The 14,561-nt window shown below is 26.0% G+C and overlaps 1 protein-coding gene across 1 annotated transcript; it reads left to right on the top strand.

Annotated features, from left to right (window-relative positions):
- The first annotated feature begins 2,653 nt into the window (after positions 1–2,653).
- On the top strand, positions 2,654–9,712 carry LOC126909178 (uncharacterized). The gene is made up of 4 exons (XM_050691598.1): positions 2,654–2,798; positions 3,394–3,558; positions 8,382–8,546; positions 9,487–9,712. Exons 1-4 carry the CDS (start codon positions 2,654–2,656, stop codon positions 9,597–9,599), a joined length of 588 nt encoding a protein of 195 aa, XP_050547555.1. The 3' UTR covers positions 9,600–9,712.
- The last annotated feature ends 4,849 nt before the right edge of the window (positions 9,713–14,561 follow it).

Here is a 14,561-nt window from a genome sequence, read left to right as displayed (position 1 = left end):
GTATATATTTTTCGTAGCAAATTACATTAATTCTTTTTTGATATTCTTCGATTCAGAATTATATAATAAATTTTTTCTTATTGTTCCACATTGGAACTTCTAATTGAATTTATTATGTAGTATAATTTTTGTATTGGCAATAGAAATATAATCGTCATTAGTTAACCATTTTAAAAATAATAATGATAATAATTATTAAAATAACTTAATAAAATATTTTGAATAGGCAATCAGGAATTATGTGAAGTTTGTTACGAATTGAAACATGAAGTAATTTTAGAGCCCTGTTTACACCGATTGTGTAGAGCGTGTGCTTTTAATGCTCATCATCAACATAATCGTACATGTCAGGTTCAATTATGCCAAAAATTCATATCAAATTACGATAATATTAGTGCGTATTTTACTTAAATTTTAATTTAAAATATACAAAGTGATTTATTAAACATAGTATACTCCATTTTTTTGTTATATATTGAATTTTTTTCAGTTATAGATATAAATTAAAAATCTAGGTTTATTTTTATGTAAATTTTTTAAATATGGTAATTATATATTTTTTTTACAGATGATAACGGCTTATGTTACGCTTGTAAAGAAGAAGCATCGACAGTTACAATAAGTCCTTGTTTTCATAAAATTGGCAATACCTGTGCTAATGATCAATTATACTTAGGAACTCAAAGATGCCCGCAATGTGACATAACAGTTAGACATTTTTTTAGATTAGGTATGAAATAAATGTTTAATTTTTTTTTCATTATGGTATGAACAGTGCATAATGTTCAATAATATATTATTGAAATCTGACCGTGATCAATATCAATCTCATAAAAAAAATTGAAAACTTTAAGTGTATATTGTATTTTATTTTTAGTAGAGGATTGAGATTATATTTCATCATAACAAAATTGTGGTCATTGTTTATATTCGCACCACGATAGCTCTGTCTTTAATTGACCTGGTGTTTAAATCTATTTTTAATCATGATGAAATCTATTTGGTACCTTGTAGTATACTTGTGTCTTTTGGTTTGGTTTCTATTTTGACAAGATCCTTTGAAATAATCTTTTGACTATACTGCATGTAACTTTTCACTTTCTTTCCAATGTCTTTTCTAACTATTATGCCTACGCGTCCCCTTCCAGGATTTTCAACTGATGTATCTGAGTGTATATATCAATTATCTCCACTCCATATATCTCCTGTTTCAGGCCACCTTACTTCTGAAAATATCGATGTTCATCTTTGCCATTTCTATTTTTAATTTATCCAGGTTACCGCATTATAGTTAGGTTTGCATATTCCAGGTTGCTATTCTTCTATTTCACCTACCAACTATCTTGATTATTCTATCCTCTTTAACATTCCTCACCCAGAGATCCGAATGGGGGACTATTTTACTTCCGGAATNAGAGATCCGAATGGGGGACTATTTTACTTCCGGAATTTTTTAGTCGATAGAACCTCATGTTATTGCTGTTACTAAGGAACGTTGATGTGGTTGTTCCTTTTGCTTTCCGCATTGCAGTGTAACCATCAGTTATATGGCTGCAATATCTGCTGGTTATTATTCGATCTGTAGATGTTTCTACCTCTAAAGAAGTTACTTGCACCTAATCTCAATATTATAAGAGCTGCTGCCCTCCTACAAGTCTCATTTGTATTCTCTTGCGACAAGCAGGGACAACCGGTGGTCTATTCTAATCCCAACCATCAATGTATACAACAACTTTAAAACTCTTAATAATTTCTCTGTAAAAATTACATTACTAAATAATTAAATATCAATTTCATACTAAATTTTATTTTCTTTATTAAGTATTTATTCATATTCATATTCATTCATGTACTACATTCAAAATCATTAAATTTGTAATCATTAAATAATTAAACAGGAAATAAATATTGATATTGAAGTGGTTGCGAATGGCGTCACTCGGGTTTTCATATTCTCTCTATGTTTGTGTGCGTAGCTGCATTAGAATCACAGACACTTTTAGCTTTAACGTTGACGTCTTGCAGTTGTATTTACATTGAAGAACGTTATTCATGTATTGTACGTGAAACCGAAAAACTATCGACAAACATTAATTTGTCAGTGAATTGGATAAGGTAATGTCTGATTGCATGGGGCTCAAATATGATATCCATACTAGAGAGTTCGCAAAAAGACTTTAATAATATGTAATTTTAATCATTTGGTGATTGGCAAAAAACCCATTGATACNGAACCTATCAGTTCTGTATAAAACTGAAACAGGTCAGATAAAAGCAGTTTTTTTAAAGAATGTATAATTTTACTTATTTAATTATATTTTTGTAAAAGTTATTTATTCACTATACATATATTTGTTCAAACATTAATTAACTAATATTAGAATAAGAATTAATTGTCTCTTCTTTGAAATGAAGTATAATAATAAATACCAAAAGAGACATACAGTCCATAAATTAATTTTTATTATCCTTCCTTTTGGTTTAATATTAATGTATTAAATTTACTTATTATGTCTAAAGAACCAGCAAAGACGAGATTTAACTGGGTGATTGGTTGTTCTAATAGTCGTACCATACAAATAAAATAATTATTTTTTTAGGAAAGATTAACAATTTTTGTCAAAACTGTCACGACGAACTTTCTGTAATAAAAATGAAGCATTGTAACCACTCTGTTGGACAGAATTGCATAAATAAAAACAAAACAACTAAGTGTCCTGTAAAATNAAATAAAAACAAAACATCTAAGTGTCCTGTAAAAGATTGTAATCAAATTCAAGATAATTCTTCAGAAAATGGTATGCTTTCAAATATTTGATTTACTCAAGTTTATTTCTACTAAAATTAGAAAAAGAAAAAATTAAAAAATAATTATTAGAACCTAGGAACATCTGTTGTTCATATACTTATTAAACACCTGAAATTAACATCACTCTCATAAAACGTTTCAATGAAATTGCAATCATTTCTTTAGCTATAATTTTATAAAAGAACATAAAAAAATCCAGTACATGAAAGTAGTGACATAGTTGAGACAAGAAAAAATGATATTTGATAATGATTAATATCACAATCATAGAAAAGGTTTCGATGCAAAGAGATAATTTTACTAAATAAAGTATCTGGGATCATAAAGATAAACTAATCTAATCATTTTTATTATATAAGGAATTCAATAAAAACTTTTAAACATAATTTTGTCAACAAACAGTATCACGTAATTTGTATAATTTTATTATAATTCTTAGACTATTTATGTTGGGTTCTATAATCTTTGAAAACAAAATTCATTGGGGAATCAGCATTTATTTGTAATTTAACCAAGGTGTAATAATAGCTATCGGATTATTAGTTTTAATTAAAATATAATTGTAATTTAATATTTTACATTAGATAGTGAACAAACATGCTGTATTTGTCATTTAGAAAACCCATTAAGTGTAACATTAAGTCCTTGCTATCATAAAATATGCAATAATTGTGCTAATGAGCTATCACTAGAAAATGGTACTCAATGTCCATTATGCAGAAATCCAATATTACGTTATAAAAATATAGGTAATTATTTAAAAAATATAATTTATCTTTACAAAATAACAATAACTTAGGATTTAAAATTATAACAATGTTAAAAATACTATTAATTTAAAACTAAAAAAACGGTAGCACAGTGGGGTCGTGGCATAGTGGAGACATTGCATAGTAGGGTCCAGTATAGATTTAATCTGACAGTAATTAAAATCACTATCATAAGAAACGCTTCGATGCAAATCTGTAGATAGTGTTTAATTTTAAAAAATTGATGGATAATTGCAAAAGCAACATCAACTTCTATTAAAATAAAATACAAAACCCATAATTATCATACAAAAATAGTATATTTTTCAATATGGTAGCCATTTGCGTATAGAAGATAGATCGTCGGGACAAATTTTTTTTTTTCATTTTGTAGTACATAAAATAAGCTTTAATTTTATATATGTTTAAAGGACGCAGTATTTCCGGAACATTTTCAAAAATTAAGTTGAAAAAGTTATTTTTTGTAAAAAAGTTACTATTTTAAATCCTCCCAGTGAGCAGAATAAGTGTTAGATTTTCAAAAAAAATTATATCAAATGAAAGGGAAATATCTAAGGTTTCAATACAAAAAAATATTATTTTTATTTGTTCATTTTTGAAAAAGTTATGGCAGTTTTAAGTACAAAAAACATCCCGATAAAATGTAATTTTTATCGCAAACATTACATTTTTTTTTAAATTTTCGACAGCCATTTGCACATAGAAGATAAGATGTCGGGACAAATTTTTTTTTTTCATTTGATAGTATATAACATAACCTTTGATTTGATATATGTTTAAAGGACGCAGTATTTCCGGAACATTTTCAAAAGTTCAGTTGAAAAAGATCTATGTTTTTTACAATATTTTAAGTTTTGAACGCCCCCTATATAAGGGGAAATTGTCCAATTTTAATAAAAAGTATGTCAAATGAAAGATGTACTTATAATGTATTTAGAAAAAAAAAATTTGTGCTGATATATACATTTTTCAAAAAGTTATAGCATTTTTAAGTTGAAAATTTAAAATCGAAAATCGAAAATTTTAACACAAAAATAGTGTTTTTTTAACTACGGCAGCCGTTTAAATGTAGAAAAAAAAGTGTCGGGACAAATTTTTTTTTTTCATTTTGTAGTACATAAAATAAGCTTTAATTTGATATATGTTTAAAGGACGCAGTCTTTCCGGAACATTTTCAAAAATTAAGTTGAAAAAATTAATTTTTGTAAAAAAGTTGCCATTTTAAATCCCCCCCAATGAGCAGGTTAAGTGATAGATTTTCAAAAAAATGATATCAAATGAAAGGTAAATATCTAAGGTTTTAGTATAAAAAAAAATTATGTTGATTTGTTGATTTTTCAAAAAGTTATGGAAGTTTTAAGAAAAAAAAGTGAAAAAATTTCGAAAATTAGCGATTTTTAAATTTGTAATTTTTTTGGATATTTCCCCCATTTGCGGGGAACGAGGGAATTTTTTTCAATTTTTAAGGGTAATGTCTTCAACTAGATACGATTTGTGATCTTTTGACGTATTTTTGAAAGAAATCGGTCCAGTGAGAGCTGAGAAAAAGTGGCAACAGACATAAAAAAAAAAAAAAAAACATCATAGTAAAATTAATACCTTCTCCGCTTCGCATCGAAGCTAAAAAAAATATAATAATAATAATAAAAATTTACTTAAATAATCTGAACGTAATTTGTATATATTTTAGCAAAATCAACTTCGTATACGACTGCCCTAAAAAATAGAAAGTATGTCTTGGAACTCGATTAAAATACAAAGGCAGCCGCCACCAACATGTATTAGGGGTTTAATTACTAATTATTGGAGTCTGTAAAGCTGATTTTTTTTTACAAAAATTCAAAACTCTCAATAGTTTCTAAGAAAATGAATGTCTTACCACATTTCAATCACCTGTTTGTCCAGTTATTGATAAAATTTATTGAAAGTGGACTACAGTTGCTCTTTCTAATTTAGATAATAATCCATGTTTGATTACAATTTGAGTTTAACATTTTAGCTTCGATGCGAAGCGGAGAAGGTATTAATTTTACTATGATGTTTTTTTTTTTTTTTTTATGTCTGTTGCCACTTTTTCTCAGCTCTCACTGGACCGATTTCTTTCAAAAATACGTCAAAAGATCACAAATCGTATCTAGTTGAAGACATTACCCTTAAAAATTGAAAAAAATTCCCTCGTTCCCCGCAAATGGGGGAAATATCCAAAAAAATTACAAATTTAAAAATCGCTAATTTTCGAAATTTTTTCACTTTTTTTTCTTAAAACTTCCATAACTTTTTGAAAAATCAACAAATCAACATAATTTTTTTTTATACTAAAACCTTAGATATTTACCTTTCATTTGATATCATTTTTTTGAAAATCTATCACTTAACCTGCTCATTGGGGGGGATTTAAAATGGCAACTTTTTTACAAAAATTAATTTTTTCAACTTAATTTTTGAAAATGTTCCGGAAAGACTGCGTCCTTTAAACATATATCAAATTAAAGCTTATTTTATGTACTACAAAATGAAAAAAAAAAATTTGTCCCGACACTTTTTTTTCTACATTTAAACGGCTGCCGTAGTTAAAAAAACACTATTTTTGTGTTAAAATTTTCGATTTTCGATTTTAAATTTTCAACTTAAAAATGCTATAACTTTTTGAAAAATGTATATATCAGCACAAATTTTTTTTTTCTAAATACATTATAAGTACATCTTTCATTTGACATACTTTTTATTAAAATTGGACAATTTCCCCTTATATAGGGGGCGTTCAAAACTTAAAATATTGTAAAAAACATAGATCTTTTTCAACTGAACTTTTGAAAATGTTCCGGAAATACTGCGTCCTTTAAACATATATCAAATCAAAGGTTATGTTATATACTATCAAATGAAAAAAAAAAATTTGTCCCGACATCTTATCTTCTATGTGCAAATGGCTGTCGAAAATTTAAAAAAAAATGTAATGTTTGCGATAAAAATTACATTTTATCGGGATGTTTTTTGTACTTAAAACTGCCATAACTTTTTCAAAAATGAACAAATAAAAATAATATTTTTTTGTATTGAAACCTTAGATATTTCCCTTTCATTTGATATAATTTTTTTTGAAAATCTAACACTTATTCTGCTCACTGGGAGGATTTAAAATAGTAACTTTTTTACAAAAAATAACTTTTTCAACTTAATTTTTGAAAATGTTCCGGAAATACTGCGTCCTTTAAACATATATAAAATTAAAGCTTATTTTATGTACTACAAAATGAAAAAAAAAAATTTGTCCCGACGATCTATCTTCTATACGCAAATGGCTACCATATTGAAAAATATACTATTTTTGTATGATAATTATGGGTTTTGTATTTTATTTTAATAGAAGTTGATGTTGCTTTTGCAATTATCCATCAATTTTTTAAAATTAAACACTATCTACAGATTTGCATCGAAGCGTTTCTTATGATAGTGATTTTAATCACTGTCAGATTAAATCTATACTGGACCCTACTATGCAATGTCTCCACTATGCCACGACCCCACTGTGCTACCGTTTTTTTGAAATATCAATTGCTTTTTGGCACAATAATTACTTTTATCATTTTACTCTTGTTTATATGTGTATAATTAAAAAATAAAATATGCCAAATTTTATCGAACCGTTAACATATTCGGGAAAAGTGGAAATATATATCGACAAATATCATTAATATTTCGGTGGTGTAACTTAAGAGAATGAGTTGAATAATAAGAAAAATCTTTCTATGTTATCTTTATACTTTGGGAAAATATTACACTGTCATTAATTAATTTTAACCTTAACAATAATCTGAATTTAATTAGAAAAATTAAATAATAATCAAAATGACTGATAGTGAATCTATTAAAAAAATTTATTAAGGGTAGTAGAAGAATGTATTTTTTTAAGCGACCACCAGAAGAAATAATTCATAAGTTTATGTCATTGAATAATAGTACAGTAGATAAATTAAAATAAAATATTTTAAGAATTGAAGTAAGATACAAATTTTAGCAAATACAATAGCATTTTGGAAATTTTGGAAATAGAAATAGATTCTTTTAAAAAAAATCCTAATGGTAAATCATAAATTTAAAATATGTATATCATCAAAGTTTAATGATATATCCAAATCATAATCAGTGTAGACTAATGAATTATAGGACTAATATATGTAGAAGCAACAAATTAAGTAAAAATTTTAGAAATAATATTATTAAGAATTTTTTTTTTTTACAACCGTTAGGTTGGTTAATACCAATGGATTGATATATCATGGGGAAATTTAAGTGCAGTGGTTTTCCGTTGCCTACTGTACTAATAAGAATTATAAAAATAGAATTATAGAAGGACATTTTTATAGATTTAATAATATGAGTAGTTATTTTTATCATAATAATCAATGCGTTAACTACAATGTTTTACAAAATTCACCTAATCCTAAAAGGAAAAGAATATTCAATGCAGTTTAGAGATATGTACTTTTCTTCTTCCTCGCCTTAATCCCAACTACTTGGGACTTCACCTGTTGTCCCCGCGTACATCCGAGATGGGACAACTCGCCTAAGTTTTGTTCAGGACACCTCATACTATTTGACAAACATTTTTATGCCGTCAGTCGACCTGACGCAACCTCATTAGTAACTACGACTGGCAGAGGGGCCGTGGAAATATTCATGTCCTTTATCCACAGGGATTAATTATGTACTTTTTATATCGTTAAAGATATTTAAGTATTATTACATTTATTAAATAAATATTATTTTGGATTTTATTATACTCTGTATATAACATTTAGAGTTAATAGAAAGATGTGCATGCAAAAAAGAACTTCGACACGTTGTACTAAAACCGTGCCTACACAGAATAGGTGTAGTCTGTGCTGATTTTATTAGTAATAAAAATGAATATTATCCCAAATGTCCAATATGCAGCGTAAAAGTTGAAGAATTCTGTAACGATGGTTTGTACTTATTATTTATAAAATATTATGGGATTGTGTAAAATTGGCCCATGCAATATCTTAATGAATTAAAAATATATAGAATAATTTATTTTCTTCAAAATTTATAGAGTTCTATAATTTATAGTTTTATAAAAAAATTGGCCATATTTTGGTAATTTTGGTAATTTGGGGAAAGTTGGGTCTTTCCACTAAAAATTGCATCAAATATAGTTTTTAATTAGAAATTTATATGTTTAATAAACTTACTATTATGACAATGATCCAACTGTTTTAGTCCGATCATTAGTCGGATATCTTTGTACTTAGACAAAAATTAAAACAAAATCTTAATTGTATTAAAAATTATAAAAGCTGCAAGTTAGATCTGATATATCTCCTATGATTCCATTTAAAAATAAAAATTAAGACAATTTTTAGATGCTTAGAGAGAGCCGAGATCAAATTTTTTATTATAAATGATAAAAATTAAAAATACTCTTAACTTCTGAAAACAAAAAAATTATCGCTTGTCTTATATTTCGAAACTTATTAAATGAGTCACCATATATATGATATAATAATATAATAATTATAGAGCAAATCTAAATAATAAATATATTTGAATATATATATTATTTGTATAATATATATATTATTATATATATTTATGAATATATATAATGATTTTAATAGAAAATAAAATAATGAAATCCAAACATATTTCATTATTTTTTACTTGCAAAATTTTGTTTACGTACAATTACAAATAAATATAGAAAATAATGCCTTGCACTTTTCTTGCAAAAAATTATTATAAATATGTAATTCAATGGCATAGTCTTTTCTGAATGGGTTGTGTTTATAATTTAAATTTTAATAAAAATTAACATATAAAAGGAAACTGTTCAATTATTTAATTGATAATTTACTATTTAATAATTGTGTATCTTTTTTTTAGAACCACTCATAAGAAATGCTTTAAATCCATCTTATTTAAGGCGTATGGCAAATGTAACCTCATATCATCTGGGTTTACAGAATTTATTATGTGTGTCTAGACGTAATGACTAGTAAGATAACGAAGATTTTTTAAACAAGAAGAAAATTGTAAAGGATATTTTTCTCAGCAATATATATTGTAATATCAATAAATTTTAGTATAATTATAAACATACATAATAATTATGATATTAATGAATATATATTTTTATAAAATATTTATATTTTCAGTTTTCATTAAAAAAAACCTAGCACAGAGGAGTCGCGGCACAGTGGTGACGTGGCATAGTTAGACACTTTTATATATATCTTAAATTAAAGCTAATGTAATGTACTTTATTATTTATTTAAAAATTTCGGACTTTGTTTAGTCTTCACAGTAAAAATGGCTAACAAATGCTATTTATGTGTGAAAATTTTCGATTTTATTTTTTTAATTTTAAAATGCTATAAACTATTGAAACTCATATTTTGTATATTCTGTGTTTCTCCTACTATTTCGTAATCCTCTTTCTTCGAAAACTGATCTCCAGAACTCTAGTCGTTGATTAATGTCTTCCCTATTTTTTCCTATTAACACTTTATTGTCAACGAACAACATGCACCACGATTTCTCTCATTATATTAGTCCAATAATTTATTGTTTATTGCTATCACAGTCATGGAGTGTTTATTGTAAATTATTACAATCAATGGATATGTTGTCAGTTTATGTAAATATAAACTCATAACAATGTGCCTTACTATCATTAATAATAAATTGCTGTACCTGCGAATATGGACGCCATAAAATCCCAATTAGCTACCTGTATTTGTTATCCCTTGTTTATTATACATGTATATTAATTAAAAAAACCCAGCACATGGGGGTCGCAGCACAGTGGTGACGTGGCATAGTTGGATCAAGTATTATGATATCTGACAGTGATTAAAATCACTATAAAAAAAAAAAAACGCTTCGATGCAAATCTTTAGATAGTGTTTAATTTTAAAAAATTGGTGGATTATTCCAAAATCTTCATTTTTATTTTCCATAATAAAGTACATTACATTAGCCTTAATTTAAGATATATATAAAAGTGTCAGACCATCTGGAACACTTTCAAAATTTAAGTTGAAAAAATTAATTTTTTGTAAAAAAGTTGTCTTTTTAAATCACCCCCTGTAGGCATGTAAAGGGTCAGATATAAAAAAAAAATATACCAAATGATAGGTAATGACATCATGCATCTATAAAAAAAAGAATTATATTGATATGTTTATTTTTAAAAAAGTTACGGCAGTTTTTAGTAAAAAAAATTGATAAAATTTTGAAAAAATTTTGAAAAAATTCACTATAAAAAGAAAAACGCTTCGATGCAAATCTTTATAGTGCTTAATTTTAAAAAATTGCTGGATTATTCTAAAAGTTACATGATCTGCTAGTTCCTTATTAATATCCTGATTACGATAAAGTATGTCGAATGAAAAAGGGATTATTAAAAAATATTATTTCTCATGAACAAATTGGATTGATTAAAGTAAAAAATGTAAATTATAAAATCAAGAATTTTCACAAAAAAATAGCATTCAGTAGCCTATTTTACCATAAAGTCAAGTCCAAAGGTCAAATTTTTTTTTTCAAATTAAAGTATATTACATTAGCTTTAATTTAAGATATATATAAAAGTATTAGACCTTCCGACAAAAAATTGTCAAATTAAATGCCCCCCTGTGAGCAGGTTAAGTGTCAGATTTACAAAAAAATATACCAAATGATAGGTAAAGACATCAAGCATATATAAAAAAAAAATTATATTGATATATTCATTTTTGAAAAAATTACGGCAGTTTTTAGTAAAAAAAATTTAAAAATTTTGAAAATTAGCGGTTTTTAAATTTGTAATTTTTTTGGAGGTTTCCCCCATTTACGAGGAACGAGGGAATTTTTTTCAATTTTTAAGGGTAATGTCTTCGAGTAGATACGATTTGTGATCTTTTGACGTATCGTTGAAAGAAATCCGTTTGGTGAGAGCTGAAAAAAAATGGTAATAGACACACACAAAAAAAAACACATCTTAGTAAAACCAATACCTTCTCAGCTTCGCATCGAAGCTAAAAAATAGAGTAACTCTAATTTTAAACTTATAAATGTGTAATTTATTTATTAAAAATTTCGGTAATACTCCTTTGGGTCGTGTAAGTATTCTTATCCCCTATCTACAATGAAAAAAGGATAAAAACCTTATTTTTTAAATCTTAACATGCTTATTTAAATAGCTTATAAAATAGTAAATAAACTAATTAAAAATATGACTTATCGATAACAACTTTTGACCAGTATTTCAGTTATTAATAATTTACACAAATGAATAAAGGAAGAAGTGGATGCTGATATTTTTATCACTTCACACAGTCATTTCCTGGTTGCACTGTTCATCCCGACTAGATATAAAAATGAGAATAACATTTAAATTACTGATTCAAATATTGCTACTGTTTAGTCATTTTCTAAATTAGAAAATTTTCTATTTTATAATGTAATTAAATATGTATGTTGCCATTTAAAAGAAAGATGAAGACAACTATATGTGGTAGGAGATAATCCTCATAAATAATAACTAATGAATCAAGAATCATATATAATTAAAAAAAAAAAAACGTAGCACAGTGTGAGCGTGGTATAGTTGTGACAAGTATATTTGGCAGTGATTAAACTCTATCATAAAAAATAAGTTTCGATGCAAATCTATAGAAAGTGTATAATTTTAGGAAATTGAAGGAATATTCTACAAACATAATTAACTCCTATTTCCTTCTTTAATTCTAATTAATAGTTCTATGGATTATAAGTATAATATATAGTTTTGTATTTATAGCAATTAAATATTGTATAAAATTGATATTTTATAATTTATTATTTAGTCATTCCATGTGAAATCCTAACGTGTGTGCTGCTGTAGTTAAAATATGTTTGAAATTTATATCATAAACTTCTTAAAGGTCACTGACCAGACACATGATCTGCTATTTCCTTATTAATATCCTAATTAAGATAAAGTATGTCGAATGAAAAAGGGATTATTAAAAAATATTATTTCACATAAAAAAATTGTGTTGATCCACACACTTTGCAATAAGTTAAAAATATAAAATACAAAATCGAGAATTTTCACACAAAAATAGTATTTGGTAGCCATTTTCATCGTTAGGACAAAATAAAGTCCGAAATTTTTTTAAAATAAAATAGTACACTACATTAGCTTTAATTTAAGATATAGATAAAAGTGTCAGACTTTCCGGAACATTTTAAAAATTTAAATGGAAAAAGTTAAATTATTTTGAAAAAGGTGTCATTTTAAATCCTCCCCGTGAGAAGGAAAAGGGTCAGATTTATAAAAAAAATATATCAAATGAAAAGTAACGATATCATGTATCTATATAAAAAAGTTATGTCAATTTTAAGTAAAAAAAATTAAAAAATTTTAAAAATTAGCGATTTTTAAATTTGTAATTTTTTTGGAGGTTTCCCCCATTTACGGGGAACGAGGGAATTTTTTTCAATTTTTAAGGGTAATGTCTTCGAGTAGATACGAGTTGTGATCTTTTGACGTATCATTGAAAGAAATGGGTTCGGTGAGAGCTGAGAAAAAGTGGTAACAGACAAAAAAAAAAAAAAACACATCTTAGTAAAACCAATACATTCTCAGCTTCGCATTGAAGCTAATATGTATATATTATTTTATAGTTTTATATTTCCAAAAGACAAGATTTTGATAGAACAAATTGTAATTGATTAAATAAAAATATCCAAATAAATCAAACCATAGTATTTTTTAAATAATTCCTTTATACATATAATGGTGTTTTTACAAATGACAAAATATGACTCATACGATATCTTTAATAATATAAAAAATAAAGTGAGTTTCTAATTTTAGAAATTAAATATTTCTTCGTTTTATAATTTCTAAAAATAATTTTTTCTTATCCCTTCCTGACTTCCTTAAAATTTTATCAACTTAAGTTTTTATAATAAATCTGATACGATCACATTATATGATCATATTTCATATTATTATAATAACGCCGACTAGTCTTATATCGTTGACACAGTGACACACGTATTACTACAGAAGGGCAGACTGCATACATGAACACTTTTGCAATTCACAGCCAATGTGCCATAATAAAATATCCCTGACGACAGTTGACTTTTTGCTATCATCACGACCATTACTCTTGTCTTATATTTAACTTAACTTACCTACCACGTAAATAGTGTGTGTGCGTGTGTCGCCATCAGCTTCCTGTTGAATTATATTATCTCTAGGTGTCCAGCTGGTTATACTTGTTGCTGTTCTAAAAAATCCCAAATATGAATGGGGAACAGAACTTGGTCGTACGGCTTAAAATAGGGGCAACTATTAATCAACAAAAATTTCTTAATCAATTTAGAATTTGTTAAAATACAAAATATTTTTTGTTTATCCGAAATAGGATTGGTTAACTTAATAAATATAAAGAAATAATTTAAATAACAACACTAATTTTTATTGTTGATGAATTAAATAATTAATAAATATAAACACCCATATTACTTACATTCAGTTTTTAATTTTGTTTGAATACCATGAATAAAATGAACTACCATTTATAAAGGTGATATACCACCTGTAGCTTTATTGTAATAATGTTATAACCAATAAAACATAAAACAGAATACAACTATACGAATTTACAATTATAATATGAACGATATATTTTAAAACGAAAAATTGAGCAAAGTTTTTACTGATTAATACCAAAACAACAATTACTTCAAATGAAAAAACAATGTAACTTAAAAACTAAAATGTATAATAATAACAACCGATACACACTTCATTTTTTAAACTATATTTATTTTTCACTTTTTAGTTTCATGTTATGATAGTACTTAATATCAATATCATGGTTGTAACGGGTAACGGGAAATGTAAAAATATATCGTACTGAAACTTTACAAATCCCAGAGTGAATTATTTCAATATTTTATACTTTTAACGTTAAGTT

Source organism: Daktulosphaira vitifoliae, unplaced genomic scaffold, assembly GCF_025091365.1.
Source record: "Daktulosphaira vitifoliae isolate Bord-2020 unplaced genomic scaffold, ASM2509136v1 Scaffold_170, whole genome shotgun sequence".
NCBI classification, from domain to species: domain Eukaryota; kingdom Metazoa; phylum Arthropoda; class Insecta; order Hemiptera; family Phylloxeridae; genus Daktulosphaira; species Daktulosphaira vitifoliae.
This window is presented reverse-complemented; position numbering and strand designations above follow the sequence as displayed.